The following is a 25461-nucleotide window of genomic DNA, read 5'->3' as shown; positions in this document are numbered from 1 at the left end:
TCAAATAATAGATGCAAATACTGACACAACCTCACATTAGATTGTCAACGATCAAATACATGACACAGTGAAGGAGAAGAAGAAATCTTTAAAACCCGGCACTAAAGTAAGACGAAGTCTAAATCTTTATTAGCAATATATATTACAGTAAAACCTTTTAAGATAAGGTAAACAAGGGCAGCAACAAACCTTTGGTGCGACCAAGGCTCCCCTATCCCCGTCCCCGACCCCGGGGACGGACATGTAAGCTTCCCCTTTGCGTAATGGAGATCCTTATGTGTTTATACTACCTTTGACCCTTTCTCGTCGATGGTTTGGCCCGAACCTCTTGTAATCAATATTGATGTGGACCAGCTTACTCCGAATCGGGGTACGAACTGGTTGAACCAAATGTTTTCTTGAAACTAAAACGTGGCAGATACAGAGACATGTGATGTATGTTAATCATTAGTGGTAAGAAAGTGTGTGTGTAGAGAGAGAGGGTGGCGGGTAAAGAGTACAGAACTGGACACGTTACCGCTAAACTTTCTTGTTGTATTTTTTGTGTGTGTTCAATGTTGTCCATTATGTAACATTCAATAGCGTTATTATTTATTTCGAGTCCCTTTCTCAATTCAAGTGTACCTCCCGAATGAAGCCTCATGGTATTCTGCTGTCCCCCTCAAAACGTTTGTGGAAGCAGCCTAAGAGGCGTTTTTACAAGTCACAACTCACACCAGATACCTAATCTACTCCGTTTTAATGCAAACACAAATACTGTGCATAAAAGACTTGCCCTCACATTGATAAAAAATTAGGTAAAGTTGGTAAGGAATTTTTTTGTTGTAGTATATTCATAATGCTGTCATGGAGGCCAAAGCTCCAGCTGCCATTTCAATTTACACTAATGAACATGCCAAACGCAGCAAATTGAGCAAGAAAATCAATGGACTGAAACCCATTTTCTAGACAATTAAGAAATAGTGTTGAAATACTTTTATAACTATGATTAGCGCCTACCTTGTACAAGAAAATCTGTTTCTTAATGTGTCATGTCTGGAAACAGTGAGACTATTTCAAACAATCTAACAACCTACGCCCACGCTTCACACAAGCTTTACTGATAAAGATATTTTCGCAAAACACTAGTATATTTTGATCATAAATGCGCTTTTTATTGCCCTGATTAGGTTTGTGCGCGATGTGTGATAGCGAGTATGTGAGCCTGAGTGCTTCATGATCTCTACAACGTGTGGAGGGGTCGCAGTCAGAAAAATTGTGACAACTCAGCTCGGTTATAGAACAACTCATTTTAGAGTAGGGATTAAGCCAAACGCTTTTGAATGTAATGTCTACGCTTTGTGACTGGGTGTCTATGATTTCGTCTCGAAAATCCACTGTAGTTTTACCAACAGTAGTGGGTCTTATCAATTGAAAACTTCTTTCGTGTTTTGTGACGATATTTTCATATTGAATCACTTAATTTCCTGTGTTTATTGACGAGTAACGAGTCAGCTTGTTCCCTTCTAAGGAGTCATGTAAAACTTAACTTTACCTCAAATATACTACATTCTGTTTCGATGTGGCGTGCAGTACGGCTAAAATATCTCCGCAAAAATATAGCATGAGCGACGATTATTGCTAGATTTTTTTACTGGAGGGGAAAATGTCAACCTACGGTGAGGGAAAAGTCAGCCTGGCAAGCTAAAATTAGCTGGATAAATGATGAGTATCGAGCAACAAGTGAAAAATTACTTCATGATTATTTTAGCGAGGACTTTGAACCAGGTAGATCATATGGACTGCACACGTCACAAGGTATCGCATGTGGGCGAGAATTTTATGTTAAATAAGCTACAGGACTTGTAAGTCTCGCATTCTTGTGTCACGCCAAACCTCGTTCCTTTTTCTATTTATTCATGAATATCTACTTGGACAGAAGCATACAGGTGTGACTTTATATAAAAGTCAGTCTTTTGTTTCATTTCTTGATCTAAATTATGACGTAAAATATAAATCCAAAGATTTACAAAAGAAGGAATTTATCATCACTGACCTAGGCAGTATAACGTTTTTCTACTTTTCTATTCAGCTACATTGCAATCTAGTTTGTATCACTATTACTAAATTCATAATTAAAAATGTTAAATCGCTACTTTGAAAACAGATGTATATCCACAGAACGTCCGATTCGATATTCTTATGCCCAATCAAACGGTTTCAACATCTAACATGGAAGGACTAGGTTATAGCTTTGTTTGATGTTAATAGCAGTCAGCTTGCAATGGCGTCCAAACGAACCTATGTAGCTGTGTAACTGCTTATAATGTAGTCTTAGCAGTTATTTATTGGAAATAGTTCTAGTAGCTTTTAGTTCCATCCGTTTTGATATTCTTATGCAAACTAATAGTTTGAAATAATTTGTTCATTTCGTCATCACCCTATCATCAAGGCAGCTTTGATATGTTTTTGTTTTCAAAGGATTGGATATAATAAACAATTTGAATCAATATAGGATATGTCGCTGCTATAAACCATGATTCTGCATATGGATATCGACATAATGTTGAAATACAGTGACTTTCAAAGTAGCGATTTAATATTTTGAAGCACTGGATTTAGTAGCAGTCGGGATACACATTAGATTGTTGCAATGTGACTCAATAGAAATGTAGACCAGATATGGACTGAAAATGCTCACGTTTCATTATATATTGCAGTTTTGTGTACATTTAAACTTTTGCCATATATTTCCAACTTCATTTAAAGTGTTCATGATCAACATCATGAAAAATGTTCAGCACATCATCATCAGATATGCACATTATAAATTACCTGACATGGAAATGCGAAATGACTTTCAATATTGTTTTACCTGGTATCACCAATGTACATAGCATGTTTCACCAACTTTGATCAAGTAAATAGAGATATATATCCTTAAAGTTGCAATATGGATCAGAATTGACCTTCATATTTCGAAGATTTAACTTTATAGAAAAATCCATAACAATATCATTTGCAGATTCGACCATTAACAGGAACATGGGGATAGCTCTAATTCGAGTAATTTGATTTAATTACCGAATAAATTGCTGTTTGGGTACGTACTGTTTGCGAGAGTAAAGCACATAATTTGATACGTCATTTTTACTATTTGAATATGTACGCATACACTGCAAATTTTTCTGGTTTGCGGGCCAGCTAAATTCAAGCCAAAAATAAACCGGCTTGTTTGTCAGTAAACGGATTGTTTCGAGTTGTGACTTTTGGCTTATATTTGGCTTTCTGGCATGCCAAGTCTGGTTTCTGTGCATACCAGTTTTGGTTTTGATACAGCATATATACATGCCAAGCAAAGATCACTTCAGCTTGCCAGTAAGCCAGTTAGTACTGAACAATGGTTTACAGGCAATCCACTCTTATGTGAACTAGGCTTGCTAGCAAGCCATGTTTTAGATACTGTGGCTTGCCCATATACCAGATAATGCTGAACAGTGGCTTATTTGTAAACCAATACCACACTTCTCTGGCTCAACAGTAAGCCAATTCTGGTTCCATCTGGTTTGAAGATAAGCCAATATTACTCCAATGTGGCTTACGAACAAACCAATTTCTGACTAATTATGGTTTACAAGCAAGCCACTATAAGGATTCCTCTGGTTTACCAACAAGCCATTACAAGCTGGCTTGCAGACATGCCACTCTAGGGCTTTTGTGTGGCTTGCTGACAAACCAGTTCAATATTAGCCATATTGCCGGGGGGAGGGGGGATAATTATTTCTGACCATCCTTCAAATTTAAATTGGATTTCTTCAAATTTTGCAGACGCAGGGGAGGATTATTATCCCATGGAATGGCCTATTGGGTCCTCTATGTGATGGAGCTACACAAAGCAGGACTGTAAAATATCTGAAACACAAACAACAGCTGAAATAGTTAGAAATCCTGCATGCAAGCTACATTAAAAAAAACAACAACAATCATCTAAATTAATTTCAGATTAACATTTATTGCAATTTACAAGAAATGAAACAGTAATTGTTGCAACATAATTAAATCTGATACTTACAAGGGTATACTCACTGAAAATGACATTCTTATGAATGCTACTTGTAAGATCATACTGATAACATAATTTGATGTTATAAAGTTTACCTCATGCATCTGATGCAAAATTGCTGTCTGTTTCACCGGGAAATCCCCTGCGCATTACAGACCACTCATAATTGTCAGCACATTTAGTTCACATCCCAGCTATGTCAAGCCAGAAGTACTCTACAAATTGACAAGTTCCTTTCAGACATCTGATGTAATTAAACTTTGAAACCCTAGATAACTAAGCAAACCCAGCATAACATTGTCTCTTTCCATGCTGCAGAAGATTACACCTTCAAGAAACAACACAAACTGCTTGCTCCTTCATAGACGAGCATACCTAAACAGGGCTGCTGCTTTGCATCTCTTCCTTGGAGTTTTCCAGTATCCTGGAATATAAAAGATGTAAACATTTAAAATTTGAGGCACAGGGTTAGATCATGGTAAAACACTCAGTGCCAAGCTACTAGTACAATGAGGGCAAGGCCTATCTACTGGTATGTTTAGGGAATTTGTGCAAGTATATTGGAATGTTCATTGGCAGCATTCTAAATTACAGTCATGTTCTTAAACACATATATTACATGATATTATCAAATCTTTCTTGGTGCACCAATAATCTGACATGACTACTCAGGGTAAAGTCTCTTAGCATGAAAAAGATAGCTCTTACAAGTTATTGTCAATGTCATTGACCTTGCTGCATCACTGCACTGGCAAAAATGTGTAAAACTATGGTTTGAATGTCATGATAATGAATTTCAAATCCAGAATATCAAAATGAATATATTACAAGGCAAGATATATTAGAGTCACAGTGCAATGTGGTTTTGAGACTTGCAAAGAAGTTAGAAAGACTTTGAGAAAGCATTTTATCACTCTGGGTATGCAACAGCCATCATTGATGATATACTTCACATGTATATAGTTTGAAATAAGTAAATGAGGCTCCATTAACTGTAACTTTTGGCTACTTCTTCAGTATTTCACTACTGTTTATCATCTACAGTTTCTTTGCCTACTTTCCTCAGTATACTAAAATGCCAAGTACTATGTTTGTAAACACAGCCTGTATTTTTATCATTTTATAATTGACAAATGAATTCTTGTCCAGCCCTCAATGAAATTTCAACAATAACAATGCTACATGTACGTACTGTACTGAGTAGCTAAACATTGAGGATTTCATCATGCTTCAATGATTTGAATGGGAAACTGCAGTTGATAAGCAGAACAAAAATGCTGGCACAAAGCCCCCAAGTTGTGGCTAATGGAGATCAGAACAATAGAACTAAGCCATAATCTACTAAGGTACCGTCAGTTTTTACGGCCGGGGGGGGGCGGCAAAATCCAGGGGGGGTCATCAAAATTTTGGAATCCGCAAAGGGGGGGTCATCGCTTTTTCACTGGTAAGAAAGGGGGGGTCACCACATTTTCAAAAACATAATACCAACAATAAAGTTCACTTTATGCCATTGCCATGATCGACCCTCTTTACCGGCGGGCCGCCTTCGGCGGCCCACTACAATAAATATACATTATGTATTACCCATGACCCTCTTAACAGGCAGACGCCTTTGGCGGCCCACTCCAATTAGGTTTACTTCATGCAATGGCCATGATCGACCCTCTTTACCGGCGGGCCGCCAGCGGCGGCACACTCCAATAAATTGATGTTATGTAATACCCCACGGCAATCTGAATGGCCGTGCGCCTTCAGCAGCCCTGTCCAGTAAAGTCTACTTTATGCAATAGCCATGATCGACCCTCTTTACCGGTGGTACCGGTGGCCCACTAGAATAAAGTTGACTTTACGTAATGGCCCATGACCCTCTTAACCGGAGGGCTGCCTTTGGCGAACCACTCCAATAAAGTTCACTTTATACAATGTCCATGGACATGAGTTGTCTATTGAAATGAAGTTAAAAATTGCCTTACAGTCGTCCTAATTAATAGACGTTTCAATGGATGTGGCTGAGAAGTTTGTGCACTGGCATCTCTGCTACACAAAGAAAGTGCGCGGCGTACCGGAGTTCAAATCCAAACCATGCGGGTAAATTTGACGTATGGGTTTTAGTTATTTTTAAGCGGGGGGGGGGGGGGTCATCAATTTTCTTCGTCTGACAAAGGGGGGGTCATCTTTTTTTCACGAAAAATGCAGGGGGGGTCTATATTTTTTTGAACACCGGCGACAAGATTTTGCCGCCCCCCCCCCAGCCGTAAAAACTGAACGCTCCCTAAGTAAACATATGATTCATGTGAATGAGGGTATGGTTGATGGTCATATTGGCCTTTTATCTTGAAATAAATTGACAAATGCAGATTTGACATGGCCATGTCCTTGTACAACATCCTAGCACAGCTTTGACGAGCACTCTGTGTACCACCCATGTACCTGATAACACTGTAGCAGGGGTAATTTTATACACATCCAGATATAGGAATGTGTGCTGTAGGTATGTGACATGCCTAGCGCTATATGCATGTACCAGAAGTGCTGATCACCTCCCTGTACCAGGACCTGTGTTCAGCATTTGAGGCACAGTGATGAACACATCCACATACCAGCTGTGAAATTTTCAGCCCCTTTTTAGGGAGCGTTCAGTTTTTTACGGCTGGGGGGGGGGGCCGGCAAAATCTTGTCGCCGGTGTTCAAAAAAATATAGACCCCCCTGCATTTTTCGTGAAAAAAAGATGACCCCCCCTTTGTCAGACGAAGAAAATTGATGACCCCCCCCCCCCCGCTTAAAAATAACTAAAACCCATACGTCAAATTTACCCGCATGGTTTGGATTTGAACTCCGGTACGCCGCGCACTTTCTTCGTGTAGCAGAGATGCCAGTGCACAAACTTCTCAGCCACATCCATTGAAACGTCTGTTAATTAGGACGACTGTAAGGCAATTTTTAACTTCATTTCAATAGACAACTCATGTCCATGTCCATGGACATTGTATAAAGTGAACTTTATTGGAGTGGTTCGCCAAAGGCAGCCCTCCGGTTAAGAGGGTCATGGGCCATTACGTAAAGTCACTTTATTCTAGTGGGCCACCGGTACCACCGGTAAAGAGGGTCGATCATGGCTATTGCATAAAGTAGACTTTACTGGACAGGGCTGCTGAAGGCGCACGGCCATTAAGATTGCCGTGGGGTATTACATAACATCAATTTATTGGAGTGTGCCGCCGCTGGCGGCCCGCCGTAAAGAGGGTCGATCATGGCCATTGCATGAAGTAAACCTAATTGGAGTGGGCCGCCAAAGGCGTCTGCCTGTTAAGAGGGTCATGGGTAATACATAATGTATATTTATTGTAGTGGGCCGCCGAAGGCGGCCCGCCGGTAAAGAGGGTCGATCATGGCAATGGCATAAAGTGAACTTTATTGTTGGTATTATGTTTTTGAAAATGTGGTGACCCCCCCTTTCTTACCAGTGAAAAAGCGATGACCCCCCCTTTGCGGATTCCAAAATTTTGATGACCCCCCCTGGATTTTGCCGCCCCCCCCCCCGGCCGTAAAAACTGAACGGTACCTTACCCTTGTCACATAAAAGCTTACCTCCCTGTACCAGCCTTATTGTAAACACACAGTGCAATTGTGCCTATGCAGACATTCATGTACCAGTTATGTTGGAATTTCCCTATTAGAGAACTGTACACATTGCTTCTACAAGGCTGATTTGGAAGCAAATTTTCAAGCTCATTTTTTCAAACCCATGTTACATGTACTATTTGCAAAACTATTGTACAGGACTGTTGACACACTAGGTACATGGATGTGAAATGCAGCTGTGCTACTTATTTTTCTACTATACTGAGGATATTATTTTAATAGCTGGTAGTCTCTGTAGCTTCTCAGAGCTGGTACAGGTATTTGCACATCCCTGAACCAGCCCTCAGAATGTAACAGGGCTGTGAGAGATTTCCAGTGTAGGGTTACACGGACATCGTTGTACTGAATCTGATAGAAATTATAAATCCAGCATGATGAAAACTCCATCATCTGTAGCCATTGGCAATTTCCAAGTAGTTTTGTTGTGTGTATATACTGCAGTTTCTTGTTCTACTTCTTAAGGCATAATGAATGTCTAACATACATTATCAACCCAGTTCATATGTGTACAGCATGTGGTTATTGTTAAAAATCTAATTTCAGTCTGGAATAGAATTCATTTGTCAACAATAACAATGGTTGTTAAGCATGTACACAGTACATTGTCAAGCAGAACACTGGTATTCAAGAGACTGTTATATAGCTATCAAAACTGCAGTTTGTACACACAACAATGAAGATTGAAAATTGCTAAAACTTACAGCTAATGTCAGAGCAAACTAGTCAAGGCACATTATGTGCCTTGACTAGTTTGTACTGAATCACAGTAACAAATTTTTTCAACAAGCAATACTTACGTAACAACTGTTACCATTTTTCCAACTGCAGTTTTTCCACCAAAGACACTCTTGAGAACCAAAAATGTTTGATGCCTGTTTAAAAATAAGGGAAATGGCAAATTATGTTTTGATACATCAGACTAAGATTCAATATCATAAACCAGGTGCAAGCAAGTGGCTCCCCTCATATGATTGATTATAACAATAAAACGTTTAAACATTTCTGTCTGTTGTGTGACCACGACAAAGATAATATGTCACAGATATGTAATAACAGCTGAAATTTAAACAAAACCCAAAGTGTTAGTGTAATATGTGGAAATATGAGGAACATTCATGCCTGATGTAATTATTATCACTGCACATAACGATACTTGATCACCTTTTATATTCCCTCTTTGAATTCCATATCTGAGGGCAGAGTCTTCATTCTGCTTACACATTGTACTCAGAGAATCCATTGTTAATTTGTGGAGCTGAAGGCATTTTCTGTATCAAGTATGTTATGTCCTGGACAATCTGTTGAAAAAGAAACAAATAATTATCTATTACCCGTAAGTGGAAGTCAATAGTCACATTTGTACAGGAAGTTATTTGCTGAAAATGAATCACTTTAATATTTACCCGTCTTGAGTGACAAGATGGCTCACAAAATTTGTGTAAGCAATGTTGAAGGACCCAAGTTCAAATCATGCTGTGGAAACATAAATTTGCCTTGAATAACAGAATCAACCATTACATCTTTTTGGCCAAAGGATTTGTGAGGTATGTGTCTGTATTAAATCATCAAAGTTGCCTGTTTGAGGTTATTATCAACATCATCCATGAAACAGTATGTTTGTTATTGAAAGAATAGCATGAGGATTATACCTGCAAATAAGCTGTGGCAAGTCAGTTTGCCTGAAAATCACACAGAAAGGTAGCTTGACCACAAATGTGCAGTTTTACTCACTTTTTCTGGTAAAATGGGGCATCTCTTTACTGTGGCAATAGCTCTTGTTGCAGCTATTTGTTGGTGTCTCCGTCCTATACAATAATGAAAAAGGGTTATCAAATGCAATTTTCCTGTGAACTGATGGATGACAAAATTTAAATGATTGCCATCTTTCCGTTCAGGATGGACAATAGCAAGGAGTTATTAAATATACAGCGGACTACGGACGACGTACACCGGACGACGCATCCATGATCCACCTCTCAGAATAGCCCTGCGTACAGGTCTGTGTGTTCCCGGCGTTATAACTTATAGTTATACGGCCTCCGGCTCCGCCACAGCCCTGCAACGGTCTATGAAGATAACTGGGGTCTCTGCGGTCCGGATGAGGACTGCAACGAAAACGCTGTCTTTTTGGACGAAATTCTGCTCTATCGGGGCAAAACCCTTTCCCTGCCTACCTTAACCTCCTTACCGACCCAAGGAAAGATGCGATTAACTTCTCCTAACATCCAAAACCGCTCGTTTTCTGAAACATAACGTACTCGACAAGTTGTTTACCCACGGGGATCGCCATTTTGAATCTCGCTGCAACAACCCCAGTTATCTCCATAGACCGTTGCAGGGCCCCCAGGGCTAGCTAGTGGTGGAGACCGTACAACGCCGGGAACACACAGACCTGTACTCAGGGCTACTCGTAGAAAAGCTCCTCGTCGCTGACCAGCTGACACAGTGGAGCTAAGAAAACGCATTTGATTATTCACCCAGCACGGACGATTTCGGGGAAACACATTCATTCGCGGTCGTGAAAAGCCATACAAACACGATAAACATACACCCGTCCATGGCGGTATGTCGAAGACAATGGCGAATGGTTGTGACAAGGAAATTTTCACCTTTTCCGACAATACTCAAACGCATGTACATTACTTAAAATGGTTCAAGCTAACCGATATGCTTTGAGGAAAAAATAAGCCCGGTTTAAATCAATGACTTTGCAAATCTTCCACGGAATATGCAAAAACAAACTTACGTTTGATTTGTGGTTGTGCATTCCAAGACGTCGGTTGCAACTTGCATCTGATCATGACCCGTGTATATGTGGTGGCGAATAGCTATCGTTGAGGTACATAACCAGTTCTTGCTTGCGAAGTAATTCTTCATCGGTGACGGAAGCCATTACTGTCGACTTGTGCCGGAGTACGGAATCGTAAGCGCTGATACGATCGTAATAACGCCTCGGCTACGGTGCGAAGGCCAGTCGAATTCGGAATTTTGGCGCGCGCAGTATCTGTGCCACACAGGAATTAATACGCAACTGCCTAAAGTGAAGGGATGGGGATTCCACTAGCCAGCGGTCCCTTTAAGAGTACGATCAATCAACAAGTACTATAATTCTTACATATGTCACAGACATATAATATCTATAACGAAGTTTAAACATTGGTTTGGTGAATCATTGTGTAAAATTGAACTATTTTAAAGTGTAATGTTACAAAGGGTGAAACGACGGTCAAAGGTTAAGGACTTCCTCCTTGTACGCTGCTTTGGTAATTTGAACGACCGTCTGAATATCAGTTGCGTTTGCTATGGCTTGTGTATATTTTTGGCACGTTCAGGGGCATAGAACATCCATTTCAAACATGTCCTTATTAATAAAATGCGTCGGACTTGTCCCAGGATCAAGGCTGTGGCCTGGCAAAAATTAAGGATATGCCTACAATCCGGGCCTACAGAGAATAGCATTGATCGCGATTTCAGGTTTGTTAGCCTACTACTGCACGCGCGCATTCGGCCAATGCATGCGTGACTCACGGTTGTGGTAGCTTTAGTCTGAGCCACAGGCGCTTGGCACATTGCTGGGATAATAATCGTATTTAATATGTAGAGTTGATTATTTAGTAAAAGAATCACCGTACGTGAGATATTAGTGTAGGCCTATAGGCCTACATGTTGACTGGCATTATACCGAGTGGCTATGGCTGCCTGGCTCGGGCCAGGCGAACGCACTGCATAATCATCAATGTGTAGAATGTCTACATGACTTGATTATTTAATAAAGAATAACGGTACGTGATATTACTGTACATGTCGGCTAGCTTAAACCGAGCGGCTGTAGCTGCAGGGCTTTGGCCCGGCTTGAGCCCGTTGTCCCTGTCCACTGCTGCACAGACATAACTCAAGGCGTGAAAGCTTTTCACCGCCCGATTTCATAAATCAGCGAAATTCAGATCTCTGAGCGTTTTCGGTGATAAAACTGGTCATCGGTCAGGTGGTTGCATAAACAATCGATCGACTGGCCCTTTTGCCTAAAATCATACCTTACCCTATGCTACTGGCAAGAAATCGTCCTGAAATCGGCTGGGCACACCAACCCAGCGCCGGCCATTTTGAATAAGCTTCCTGCAACGTACGCGTCCAATGAGAGAAGAGCAATTGAAAGACAATACGTCATCTGCCAAGGGTTGTATGCACAAGCGCATACATTGCATGCAGCTCATTCAAAATGGCCGGCGCTGGGTTGGTGTGCCCAGCCGATTTTAGGACGATTTCTCGCCAGTAGCATAGGGTAAGGTATGATTTTAGGCAAAAGGGCCAGTCGATCGATTGTTTATACACCACCGATGACCAGTTTTTATCACCGAAAACGCTCAGAGATCCTGAATTTCGCTGATTTATGAAATAGGCCGGTGAAAAGCTTTCACGCCTTGAGTTTATGTCTGTGCAGCAGTGGACAACGGGCCCAAGCCGGGCCAAAGCCCTGCAGCTACAGCCACTCGGTTAAGCTAGCCGACATGTACAGTAATATCACGTACCGTTATTCTTTATTAAATAATTAAGTCATGTAGACGTTCTACACATTGATGATTATGCAGTGTGTTCGCCTGGCCCAAGCCAGGCAGCCATAGCCACTCGGTATAATGCCAGTCAACATGTAGGCCTATAGGTTTACACTAATATCTCATGTACGGTGATTCTTTTACTGAATAATCAAGTCGTATATAGACATTCTACATATTAAATACGATTATTATCCCAGCAATGTGCCAAGCGCCTGTGGTCTGAGCCATGAATTATTGTGGTTTTTATTTTCGTCGTTGTCTTGGAAAATGTTGACAATCCGACGTATAGGCTCTACATTTATTTTTGCATGTTAATGAAAGAAAAATGACGTCATTTGAGATCAACGCTTTTAATTGTCAATTAGGCCAAATTCCTTCAATTTGTTTTGTGCCCACAGACTTGAAGCAAGTCCATGTCTTTTGTTCAATTGAAAACTTCACAAAATTGTATCGCCCAAAATTAAAGCTGATCAATCTGTTGCACTGAATGCGCATGGTCCTCCCTATCGTGCGATTTATATAAGGCCTGTCAAGTCGTGACGTGATGTAAAATTCTGGTTTAGAAATTAACCAGTGACTGATGATGACAATGGCTTGAAAACAGGCCGATTAATTCCATAAACTTGAATGGTTTAAACTCAAACCATGCCCACAAAGTTGCCACTTGTGGTTGGCTTAAAGATGAGCCAATGAATTTGTCGGTATATAAACAAACCAACGATGCTCGTGGCTCAAATTTAAACCGATAAATTATATTGTCACGGGCTTAAAAAGAAGCCATTCGGCTTAAATTTATACCATGACGGGCTTGATAATAAGCCACCAATGTATTGGTATGAATACACGCCATCCATACTCTGTGTGGTGGCGGGACTTCAAACCATAACAACCTTAGAGGATTTCGGGCAAACCGAAATATTTCAAACATATACACACTGGTTCACCCGCAAGCCACCTACAAACCAAGTGGTTATATTTCAAGCCAGAAGAATTTGCAGTGTACGTATTTGATGCATGGTAACGGTTTATGAAATTGCAACATCGTGTCAACATGCCTAGCTAGCATTCCCACGGGCAAGCGGTCAGGTCTCTGCCCGCGCCCTGGGTCTCTGCTGACTGATTCAGCCTTGTAAAAATGGAAGAAATTAGCCAAAACTGTCGGCAAAATAAACATTGTTTGGTCAGATCGAAAGATGGAACCAGAAAAAATAGTGACACGCGACTACTGCACCACGTCGAGGAGGCAGACTGTGTCTAGACTTTCTCTCGAAAAGACAAACGTCGCCCCTGTGTGTAGCTATGGAAACGCAGCTATCTGTTGGGTGGGTAGCGGGGATCGCTATGCGGGTCAAAGGTCAACCCCGCCACGGATACATTGTGTGATGATCAACTTCGCTAGCCAGCGGTGTTTCCTCGGGCAACACCGACCTACCAACACCGTGCGGACCCCACGATTTGTAATGTGAACTGCGCCGTAGTCCCTCCGCAAGGAAATAACTTGGATCTGTTAGCATTCATCGATAATCTATATCCTTCAGGTCAAATATGCATTTTTCGGAAATAAAGAAAAACTGCAGTCTCCATCATTACATGTAATGGTATGGCCTCATTTACGACGCGTCGATCGACGCGCTGACATGGCCATGCAAGACCAGACAGAGGGGCAAGACAGTTGCCGAACTTCTGCAGTGATGGACGATACCTAAGTGGGCAAAGCTTTCAAATAAATAAAGCGTGCAGATTCCTCGCCTTTTAACATGAAAAATGTAACAACATGCAACGGGGAGAGGATTTCGGAAACGCTGTCAGGCCCCGTGTCAGGCACGCGGTGAACACAACCAGATCGGTGTACGTGGTCTGGACGCTCGATCGATCGAACGTACATAGTAGGTGCATACGGCGCGGCAGTGAAGTACATGTATATAGGTGAGAAAAATCAATTACACGATCTTTTGCAGAGGTGTACTTTAACATATCGATATACTTATATTTCTAAAACATTGTGATGCTATCAAAGTTAGGCAAACGCAAAGTTTACAATGAATTATCATTATATATGTCAAGTTCTGTCAGCATGACAACATCGCCCCTCCATCGTCCACTCCAGTGAGACGTCATCACTCTTGGTTGTACTTGTCACGTGCATAGCAGAAAACGCCAATGTTTTTGTTTTGAATGTTTGTTACAAAACAGCTTTTCTAGGCGGCCGCAACGTATTAAAATGAACGTATTTGTGTGTCGGGATTGGTAAGAGGCTTAGCTAAGAAGAGTACTTCAACGTAGTATGGTCGATTTGCTTTAGTTTTACGAAAAAAAATCGGCAATTTTGATCCATATTGCAACTTTAATTAGGAAGGTTCATTAATTATGCAAATTAGGAATTGGCTGATAAAAGTGCTAAATGACTTTGAATATTGTAATCCTAGTGTCTTCAATGTACATAGCAAGTTTCTTCAACTTTAGTTGAGTCAATGAAGACATATATCCCTAATTAGGAAATTTCATTAAATATGCAAATTAGGATTAACTGAGGTAAAAATATTTAACGACTTTAAATAATGTTATATCATATTATCTTCAATGAACATAGCAAGTTTCATCAACTTTTGTGCGGTAAATTCAGATAAATATCCCTAATTAGAGAAATTAATTAAATATGCTAATTCGGAATTGTAAGAATGTGTAATGACTTTGAATATTGTTGTATCATAGTATCTTCAATGTACGTAGCCAGTTTCGTCAAGTTTGGTTGAGTCAATCGAGATATATATCCCTATTAGAAAAGCTCATTAAATATGCAAATTAGGAATTGCCTGAAGTAAATATGCTTTATAATTTTCAATAATGTTATACCATAGTATCTTTGATGTACATAGCAAGTTTCATCAACTTTGGTCAAGTTAATTCAGATAAGTATCCCTAATGAGTAAAGTTCATTAAATATGCAAATTATGTATTATATTTAATGTCACCCTTGAATACCTTTCACAGCTGATATGTGTTGATGTGATCAACATGTGTAGCAAATCTCATTAAATTGTGTGCAGTCATTCTCAATGTATATCCGTTTTTTCTAAAATCATTAATTATTCAAATGAGCAAAAAGTATGCAAGCCATACCCACCGAAAACTGAACAGTTCTTGCCATTTGCTAACTAAATCTATGTACAAGATTTGATTCTGATTTGACCAGCCATTTTTGAGATATCGGACCAACAGACAGACACACAGACAGACAGGCACACAAACATCACTGCGACATAAGCTCACGTGTGTGAATACGTGAGCTAAAAACGTTATGCTCCCTCAATGATGATATAATTTCTTCTTTTGTAAATCGTGGGATTATTATTTTACGTAAAAATTCAGACCAATATAATTCGTGTTACCGAGAATTGAAACAAAAGAATGACCTATGTGTAACTTCACACCTGTACATTAGTCATTGGCAATCGTTGTGTCTGCCAAAGTCGGAATTAATGAATAAATAGAAATGCGAGACTAATTAATGCTGTAGCTTATTTAACATAAAATACTCGCCTATATGCGATTCTTTGTGACGTGTGCAGTCCAAATGATCTACCTGGTTCAAAGTCCTTTCGAAAAAGTCATGATGTAATTGGTCACTTGTTGCTCGATACTCGTCATTCATCTAGCTATTTTTAGTTACCAAGGCTGTCTCCCTCAACGTAGGTTGTCATTTTCTGCTTCAGTCGAAAAATTGAGCAATAATGATCGTACATGCTATACTTTTGTAGAGAGATTTTAGACTTACTTCACGTACAGCAGAATATGGTATATATTGAGGCAGAGTTAGGTTTCACAAGACTCCCTATCATGATAAATTTATCTCATTCATAGAATGAAACAAATTAAATCATTCATTATAATAATATCGTTATAATACAGAAAACAAGTGTTCAATTGACAAGATCCACTGCTGTTGGTAAATAATATATTTATGCGCAAAATAAACTAGTGTTTTGCGAAAATGTCTTTATTGCTTGTGTGACTCATGGGAGTAGGTCGTTATAATCTGTAATGTGTATAATATTGGTGAAGAAGCCATTGGTCCCGTCAATCGGTAAATTTTATCAATTTTAACTTACATTTACAAAATGTACTGATGTTTACATATTGTGTAATTTGGTGGCTACTTCACTAACATATTCTACCCCGCTTTCGAGCTAAGGGGGCGCTGCACCCAACACAGCGTATTTAGCTTAAACTCACCTTTTTGCAAATATTTATTAAATTTCAATTAATTTGTTAACATCAGATCAAAATATTGCTTTGGTTCACCTTTTGGCTTGTCAAGCAGTCTTAAGTTGTGTGATAAATAAGTGTTAATTTATGCAAATGTATGCAAATCACCCAATTACCTGGCCTCTTTTTCTTCTCCCAATTTCAAAATTTCCAAAGAATTTAACTCAGCTCTGGATGAGTCAAATATTCTTACATTTTCACATTATGTTCTATAAATGCAACATACATTTTGTCTGACAATAAAATTCTTACATTTTGAGTAAGAGGCATTTTAATTTTGCTAATCATGATTTTAATCATTTTTATGCGTTGGTTTTTCAACCCTTGCCATTTCAGAATGAGGATAGATAATGCTTAATAAAATAGTCGTTTTTTCTTTTAAATGAAATATTACATTTCAGGAAATAGCGTCAAGTTTTTGACTGAAGTTTAATTTTTATAATTAATACCAAAATTGGGTTTTTATATCAAATATACACCCGCTTCATCCTTCGAGTAAACTACTGCTACAATACTCAACATTAGTGTCTCTGCTTTTTGAATGAGGGGGTTTCCTTGTCATCTTTGATGAGAAATAATGCTTTGAAAAAACTGTGTTGGCAGCATGCAGCTCCACCTTAATTATACCAGATTTGACGTCAGAGTATCTACATGTGCAGGGTCACTCATTTCAACATCTTCAGGGTGTCAATGGGGTCAAACTCAAACTCAAAGCCAGGTAGGGACAACGTGTGCTCTCCTACTCGCAAACATGACTCGAAAATTTATTGTCTGAGAAATTGAGCGGAGGAAATTTAGACCAAAGAATGTTTTGTCTAGAGTCAATGGTTCAAAACACTTGGTCTGCCTTTTATTACAGATAAACGAAATCAGTAATTGCTCACAATCAAATTTTAGTACTTTTATAAGCCTTTCAATCTTATTCACTGTAAACATATCATGCAAAGCTTATTTATGGAATTAAATGTGAATGTGAACTGAAGCAGCATACAATCCACAAGTATGACATCACTGTTGTGGTAGTTTACGCACATTCTTTCTCAATGGATAAGAGAAGCTCAAAGAAAAATATTTAACATGTTCCAAGCCCCAAAAAATCACAAAAACGTAAATTTAGATGAACTCTGCGTTTATGAAGAGAATTTCGCCGTTTTAGATAAGGAAATCGGACATTTTCACAAACCTGTACTTCAAAATAAGGACGTTGCAAAGGTCGGCCGATCGATCGGCCCGTGGCAATTTGCATAACAATAGTTGGGCCGATCGATCGGCCCGGGGGCACTCAAAGTGTTTAAACTCATTGACAAATAATGATATGTACGTTTCACTACTAAGATAACCAACGAAACATATGGCGACGTCATTGCAACTATTGTGTCCGTGCTTATATTGATCTTATCAGCAAAAAATGTGTTTTTTTCGAAAATTAAAATTCCATCTATGAAGAGAAGGGAGTAGTACTGATTTCATGTTGGTGATCAAACATTTGCGTGATGATGCACCTTTCGAATCTCACTGTTTCCCGACGTGACACACTACGAAGAAGATTTGCTTGCACAAGGTGGGCACTTATCAAAGTTATAAAATTATTTCAACATTTCTGAATTGTCTCAATAATGGTGTTCAGTCCATTGATTTTCTTGCTGCAGTTGCTGCGCTTGAATGTTCATGAGCGCAAATTTAAATGGCAGCTGAAGCAGTATTTGGATACTTGATTCGATTTGGCCTCCATGAAAAATTCCTTACCAACCTAACCTGATTTTTATCAATGTGTGGGGAAGATTTTTATATTGAGAATTGATGTTTGCCAATAAAACGGTGTCAATTACTTATCAGGTGTGAGTGGTGACTTGCAAACGCCCTTAGGCTGCTTCAACAAACATTTGTAAGGGTTACTGCAGGTTCTAAGGGCTTCCTTGAAAATGTGAGGCTTCATCAGGGAGGGACACCTGGTCTGAGAAAGGGAATCGAAAAAAATTGTACTGCAGACTGGATGTTTCATAATGGACCAATATTAAAAAAAAACAACAAGAAAGTTTAGCAGTAACGTGGTCCAGTTCCGTTCTTATGATACACATACTTGATTCAAATAGGGTATTGAAAAGTTCAGATTTTGACAACAAGTATGGTATTGGAATTTCACCTACAAGTATAATTTCACTTTCCATGGTACTACTAGTCTCCAGGTAACTGTTAAATAATTTCCGTGACAACACTTGCTATATCGCTTATATGTAAGTAATAGTAATTATTTATTGCTCTCAGTGAGCTCGATTTCCAATAAGACAAGCCTCCGATTTGCAAAGTCAAGATGTCCATATGACAGATAATTATAATTTTGATCAGATTTACAGTTAAATGACTTCAGAGAATGAAATCATGCAGCGAATCATTTTTATCTCCCAGAATATTTCTGGACACTGAAATTGCTTTTTGACGGGATGGATACTCATGAAAATTAAGTGCCCCCCTCTGAGCCGTTTGAAAAATACATGACACCCCCCCCCCCCTTGCAGTTTTCAAATTTAAGGTGACGCCCCCCCCCCCCTCCTTGATTTTGCCGGCCCAATCTCATCCGTAATAACTGAACACTTACTTAATCTGGTAAAAATCTGGTGACAACGTTCACAGATAAGTAACTTACCCTTGCTTGCTTTGGCGAATTAGGCAATCAAATGGGTCAGATAATAGATGTAAATACTAATAAAATTTCGCGTAAGACTATTAAAGGACAAATACATTACACAATGAAAGAGGAAAAGAAATATTTACAGAACCAACACTTAGGAAAGACGAAGTATAAATCTTTATTGGCAATATATAATTATTACAGTAAACGTATTAACATGAAGTAAACATTAGCAACAAGAAACTTGTGCTGAAATCAGGGCACCCTTATTCCTGTCCCAACATGTAAGCTTTCCCTTATTCCTAATCGATATCACTATATGTTTATCGCTACTCTTGACCCTTTCTCGCCAATAATTTGGTCCGAACCTACTGTACACAATATTGGGTGTGGCACAGTTTATTGCGACTCGGGGTACGAACAGGTTAAACCAACAATGTTTTGTTCACACAACAACGTGGCAGAAGCAGTTATATGTGATGTATGCTAATCCATACTGGATACAAATATACATGAGTTAATATATTTGTATCATAAGTAAGAACTTGACATTTTACAGGTTAACTTTCTTGTTGTTCGTTTTGTTTTGGGGGGTTTGTTTTGTTTTGAAGTTTGGGTTTTTTTGTTTTTTGGGGGTTTTTTTTGGTTTTGTTTTTTGTTCAATACTAGTCCATTATGAAACATCAAATCCATAGTTTTATTTTTGAAGTCCCTTTCTCATTTCAGGTGTCCCTCCCTGATTAAGTCTCACATTTAAAATTACGCTCCTAAAATCTACATTTCCCCTCGGACTGAGAAGTATTGTTCAGACGATTCAGAAATATTGAAATACTTTTAAAGGTATGATTAGCGCCTCCCTTGTACAAGCAAACATGCTTCGTAATGTGTCACTTTGGGAAACAATGGGATTCGAAAGGTTAATCTTTAGGTAAATATTTGATCATCGGTTTAAAAGCATTAAAGTAACTTTACTTCCTTCTGGATGGCATCTATGAGTAGACCCATGAAGGAGAAGCAAGTTAAAAGCATGTGTAGACATCAGTACATATTTTTCTGTCTTTTCTGTCGATGTACCATGCCATTTAGACAGGCATTACCTATTTACTATAAGCCTTCAGTAATTACAGGTCGCGATGGGCAGGGGGAATAGGGGGAGGTAACTATATAGAAAACTTTCCAGGGGGGGTATTTTTGTATAAACCTATCTTAGGGGAAGATAACTTTTATCAGAAGCTGATTTTACGGCCAAACCTTCAACCGTCAATGTATTATTTTCTCAACAGGAAATCAACGACGAAATACATTGATTCTTTTAAATACATACACATTATCGACAGTTTCACAAGCACAGAAGATGCAGTGGTATTTACATTAAACACCTTGAACAATTAAAACTGGTGAAAGACACGAGACAAAAACATATACGACATCTGGCAAAGCGTATATCTATTCTCAAACGTCTATAAATGCACATATATTGTTAGTTTTATGTTTTGAATTGGAAAAAGTTATTCATAGTTTCCTGATAAACTACCATGTACAGTGAATCTACATATCGGTGAAATTCCAAGATCCAATTTCTTGCACACACACCCACTTGTAACCACCCATGTCTAATCAAGTACATTAATATCAATAATCAAGAGTACATAAATACACAGATTTACCTGATTTTGTATTGAAAGAAATTATTCATAGTTTCCTCATAGACCAGCATGTATAGTGAATCAGCATTTCGGTGAAATTCCAAATCCAATTTTTTGTAAACACATTCACGTTTTACTTCCCACCTCAAGCAAAGTACATTTACATATATTATCAAACATATATAAATGTACAGACATAGTTGGCTTGAGGGGGGAAATTGTCAATATATTGCCTGATAGACTCCCATTTATTTTTATTGATATTTTTGGGTGACGGACTATATCAGCCACATCTTGCCTGCTTTTAGTTGTGCATAATATGGTGACCCTCCTGCAAATGCATGACCCTTCAAAACTGCCTGCGTTATAAATTTTTACCCTCCCTCCAAAAACACCAACCCCCTCCCTGTAATTTCTGTCCGAACATTACATAACAAGTAAAGCAATTGTTATGTACATTAGGCCAGAGAAAAAAAAAATCTTGTTCATCGGATTTTTTGGACCAAGTCCCAGGAGCGGCGAGCGAAATTTTTTTTTTTATTTTTTTTAGGCCGAAGGTAAACGCGGTTCTCTGGCATTTTTGCACACATGCAGACAAGGCAAGATAATTGTTTCCCTTTTTACCAGAAATATCTCAGACAAGAAACACTGATACTGGTAACTGAATTCAATACTATATTTCCCAACAATAACATCGGCCATTACATTCACAGATAGTGTTTGCACAACATATTCTGAGCATTTAAAAAATGTACAGCAAATCACTGAAATTCAACAATTCAGTATTGTCCTTTAATATTGTCCTGGTGAGACCTAGCATCTGAGTTTTTTCATTTTACTTTGGCCCCATGTTTTGGCCTCTTTACCGCTGTCTATATATACACATTTTACACAATGGTCTAACAACACTGTACTGTGATCGGAGTGAAGTTATATAGTCATCATTCAGATCGTACTTTAACATCGACGCAACCATGTGTTTTGTCATTGCCGTAAATTTTTATACTTTCGATGCAATTTTCATTCAATCGGATGCACCGTCCATCTATATATGCTGTCACGATCTTGTTGAACAAATCGCCGAACGTAATATAAGGACAAACACTGAATAGCGTCTCTGGAACTAACTGTTGGCCATCATGTCGAATGTTGGCGACCAAATTAATACTCATGATGTGACATGTACTAACCTTTACAAAACGAGCAAATTTCTGGCCAAATCGACCCACTTTGCGTCGTGATTCGCCAAATTCAGACGTCACAACAACGTGTTGGCGGTCAACTAAGTCCGAACACGTATGAAGTCTCATTCAAAATCCCGTGCCCGCGAAAACCCGACACAGTGTAGGGCGCCACCAGCGGCAGTACTAAAAATATTTGTAATGCGGAAGTAAGAATTTGCCGGGATCAAAAAAAAAAAAAATTTCCAAATATGCCAAAGTAGAAGCGGCGATTCCGATGAACAATTTATTTTTTCTTCCTGGCCTTAGCTGAAACTAGTTCATCTAGTGTGGGTAGAATACTGCAGTGGGGGAGGGTCAAGTTTCAAGGGGGAGGGTCACATTTTAGACAAGCGGTTAGGGGAGGGTCACATTTTACTGTACAGGTGTGCACGCAATTCCCCGGCCCGTCCCCCTGTAATTACTGAAGGCTCCCTTAGGCAGTTGCAAGCTGCTCGCTAAAATGCATGCCTCACTACAGGACGATAAGAATATTTCCGTGAACACATAGTCGCCCCATTGCAATTCAACAATCGTTTAGGTGCGTCATGAGTAAAACATTTCATAGTAAATTTGAAGTAATCTATAGTTTCGTTTGGGATAACATATTTATCACCTTTCGACAGCAGCCGTCATGTCTAATGTGAAGGTTTAGGGTCCGGGCGCAAAGTATACTGTGTAGCCAGGTTCAGCGAGTTACCGCGCGCAGCCAGCTAGCCTGACATAAGCTGTAACGAAGAAGACTATCTTAATTCAATCATTTATCAAAAACCTTCATGGCAATCACATTTTCAATCTTACTATTCGCCAGCTTAAAGGGTTCAGCCATCAAAGTATCTTACGATGGTGCAATCATATGTAACTAAAACTTATAGATGAACAGGTTATGGGGTAATACTTTCCAATGAACAAGATACTGGCAGTATTATTATTATACTCTGTTAAGTAGTGACACCACTGCAAAGGACCTTTACGCCCACTGATAAGACTACACGCTCGGACATATTACGTTTGAAAATCCATTGTATTTCTTGTAAAGGTGATGTGAAGTATTTGGCGTTTTCCGAAGTATCACCTACAATATTTACACGCAATTGCTCGTGTTTAAAAGACGCCAATTGGTTATAATTACCGGATAGACGCTCACTATGCAAAGAGACGCCCTACGAGTAACTTGAACTGAGAGCTCCAGAGATTGTGGTTTTTTGCGTGTATTTTATGCATCACAACACAATATGTTTCAAACACAATATGTTTCAAACCGATAGTTGTCGGGACAATTTTAGTGAGTAATTGTGCGTGGCCAGTGAGAACGTCGACCCCGGGGATTTGAATACCACTGTTAATCAAACCTTGTGCAAAGTAAGACACGAGTTAGCTGGACGTGGACCTAATGTCGATTAGAATTCGCCTTATGTGCTAACGGTGTCTAAATAAAACAAGATTTCCAGTGTATTATGTAAATGTGTTATCGGGTTATCTGGAAATTTTTATGGCCCTGAAAAGGGCCGTTTGCTTTGGTTTTGTGGTTTCTACTCAACACCCAACAATGGCAAATTTACGGTACGCCGGGAAAATTTGGATATTATGACCGGACGAGAGAAGTCACGCAAAATGGCATATCAATTTTCTTCTTGTGACGGCACGGTCATCGGCCTGCATCATCAGATGCCGATTTCGGGCCAAATATCGCTCATCATGCCAAGCGCGTGTCCGGTCTAGGATGTCCCAATACTTCCCATGGAGTCGGAGTCGGGCAGAAGAGTTGTCATTGCCAAACTAATGATGCTAAACTCAGAATGACGATTCAAGAAATGTTCAATACCCCGTCACTGAGGTGCGAAGCGGTACGGTATCCGTGTATACCGGTAGTTTCCCATAGACTGTCTTGGTCACATTAAAGTTTTACGTTGGCTGGTTGAGTACGTCGGGATCACGGTTCAATCTTCAGAAAATACTCGCTTTCGACATCGATGTTTCCAAATTTAATATAAACATATTAGTTCTAAGAATTTGAGAGATGAGAGCGATGCATACCGTGTTTTTTGCATACCAGTATATTGACTTGTAGCGGTAATTTCGCAGTTCGCGGACACTGTCCGCATCCGGCCCCAGGCGACACACTGCTGCGATCGTTGAAATTACGTAACTCGAACGCACCACGTACGGTGAAAACACCCCATGCCAAACTGTAAGTATTTCGACGCGCTCATCGACGTTCGACGTGAATAGTTTATGTTTGTAAATATAGCGACTTTTGACGCAAAACAATGAAAACAATACTATATTGACTGGTTGGAGCACCCACTTATGCGCGAACGTAGGCTTGACAACAGCAGGTTTAAGGAAACTATGTTTCATTAAGCAGCGAAGTCCCTATGATGAAGATCCTAAAAGAATGTTAGCACGTCTTGAGCTGTAATTCAGTTTATACAGGGAAAACTCCGTGACCATCAAACAATATTACGACTCTTTACACATCAAAATAATGGTATCCTTCGCAATTGATATAACATACTTATCATATACCTCCAGCAACGTTCGTGTATAACGCTATGTAATAATTTGCCGAATCACGCCCAGGCACACTTTGCCAAAATATGGGCAAGCGAGTGCATTGACGAGCTTCATTCTGGTTACTACGCGCGTTGCTATCAACAAACGTTCCATTCGTAAAGATAGCCAGCGCGAGATTTGAACGTCTCCTCCATTCTGACCGGACGGGCGACAATGAAGTTAGCGAAATCGGGTGATATTTCTCAGGGTTTCATATTAAAATCCAGTGTTGACTAAGCATATTATCGATGATGTCTGCGTTTTGAAAGAGTTGAAAGTGAACTGAATATAAATTAGTGCAACCATGCAACACATAATCTAAGCCTAGTAGTCGTCACCGGTCGTCCAGCTTCAAGTATACACTGTCATTTCATTGCGAAATCCTCATAACATTAAAGGCACAGTATTTCTTTCAATCGATACTGATTATCGCATCTCTCTGTCGGTGCAGTGAAATTTACGATGAGTTAAATCACACCGTTCTTCTTTCACCTCGATTTACGCCTCATTCTTTGGTGTATATGTACATTGCTATAAAAATTATACAGGTAAACAAATAATATCATTATCTATATCAATACGCGACGGGATACGGCCGTTGTTCTTCAGAAAAAATTACAAAAATGGCAATAAATGTTTGACATATTGCATGAATTTCAATCTTCAAATCTTGCACAATATTTTTAAGTCCGTTTGTGCGAACCTCTGTCATACGGTGTAGGGCCTTTGCACCGTGACGCTCGGGCCCTTCTGCCGTACAACTTCGGTCCGCAAAACCCATATCAGGGGCCGTAAAGATTAATACTGTTGTCTATGATGTGTGGTATTTTCATCTCTTTATGTCCGCTACTCAGTATGTTTAGCCCCGAGTATTTTCCACAGACAACTCCTGCAGGTATTACG

General features: G+C 39.4%; 1 protein-coding gene across 2 annotated transcripts; it reads right to left on the bottom strand.

Moving 5' to 3' along the window:
* Positions 1–3971: 3971 nt before the first annotated feature.
* On the bottom strand, positions 3972–10763 carry LOC139133822 (uncharacterized). 2 transcript variants are annotated; one of them, XR_011552656.1, is made up of 5 exons: positions 10432–10763; positions 9417–9490; positions 8847–8983; positions 8483–8557; positions 3972–4466 (listed from the first exon to the last, which is right to left on the bottom strand). XR_011552656.1 is itself a non-coding variant. In XM_070700589.1 (5 exons), the coding sequence occupies exons 1-5, from the start codon at positions 10484–10486 to the stop codon at positions 4418–4420; spliced, it is 333 nt and encodes a 110-aa protein (XP_070556690.1). In that variant the 5' UTR covers positions 10487–10633; the 3' UTR covers positions 4278–4417. The 2 variants fall into 2 exon arrangements, 1 of the variants encoding a protein (XP_070556690.1); XM_070700589.1 differs by having other exon boundaries at positions 4278–4466; positions 8904–8983; positions 10432–10633.
* Between the last annotated feature and the right edge of the window lie 14698 nt (positions 10764–25461).

This window comes from Ptychodera flava, chromosome 1 (genome assembly GCF_041260155.1).
Source record: "Ptychodera flava strain L36383 chromosome 1, AS_Pfla_20210202, whole genome shotgun sequence".
In the NCBI taxonomy this organism is placed as follows: Eukaryota; Metazoa; Hemichordata; class Enteropneusta; family Ptychoderidae; genus Ptychodera; species Ptychodera flava.
This window is presented reverse-complemented; position numbering and strand designations above follow the sequence as displayed.

Excerpts from the sequence above, each read along its gene's own strand:
- LOC139133822 (XM_070700589.1), bottom strand. The coding sequence starts at position 10,486 with ATGATCAGATGCAAGTTGCAACCGACGTCTTGGAATGCACAACCACAA. Across the intron at positions 8,984-9,416 it reads GCCCCATTTTACCAGAAAAA|ATTGTCCAGGACATAACATA; the intron begins GTGAGTAAAACT and ends CTTTTTCAACAG. Across the intron at positions 8,558-8,903 it reads GGATTCTCTGAGTACAATGT|GCATCAAACATTTTTGGTTC; the intron begins GTAAGCAGAATG and ends ATTTTTAAACAG.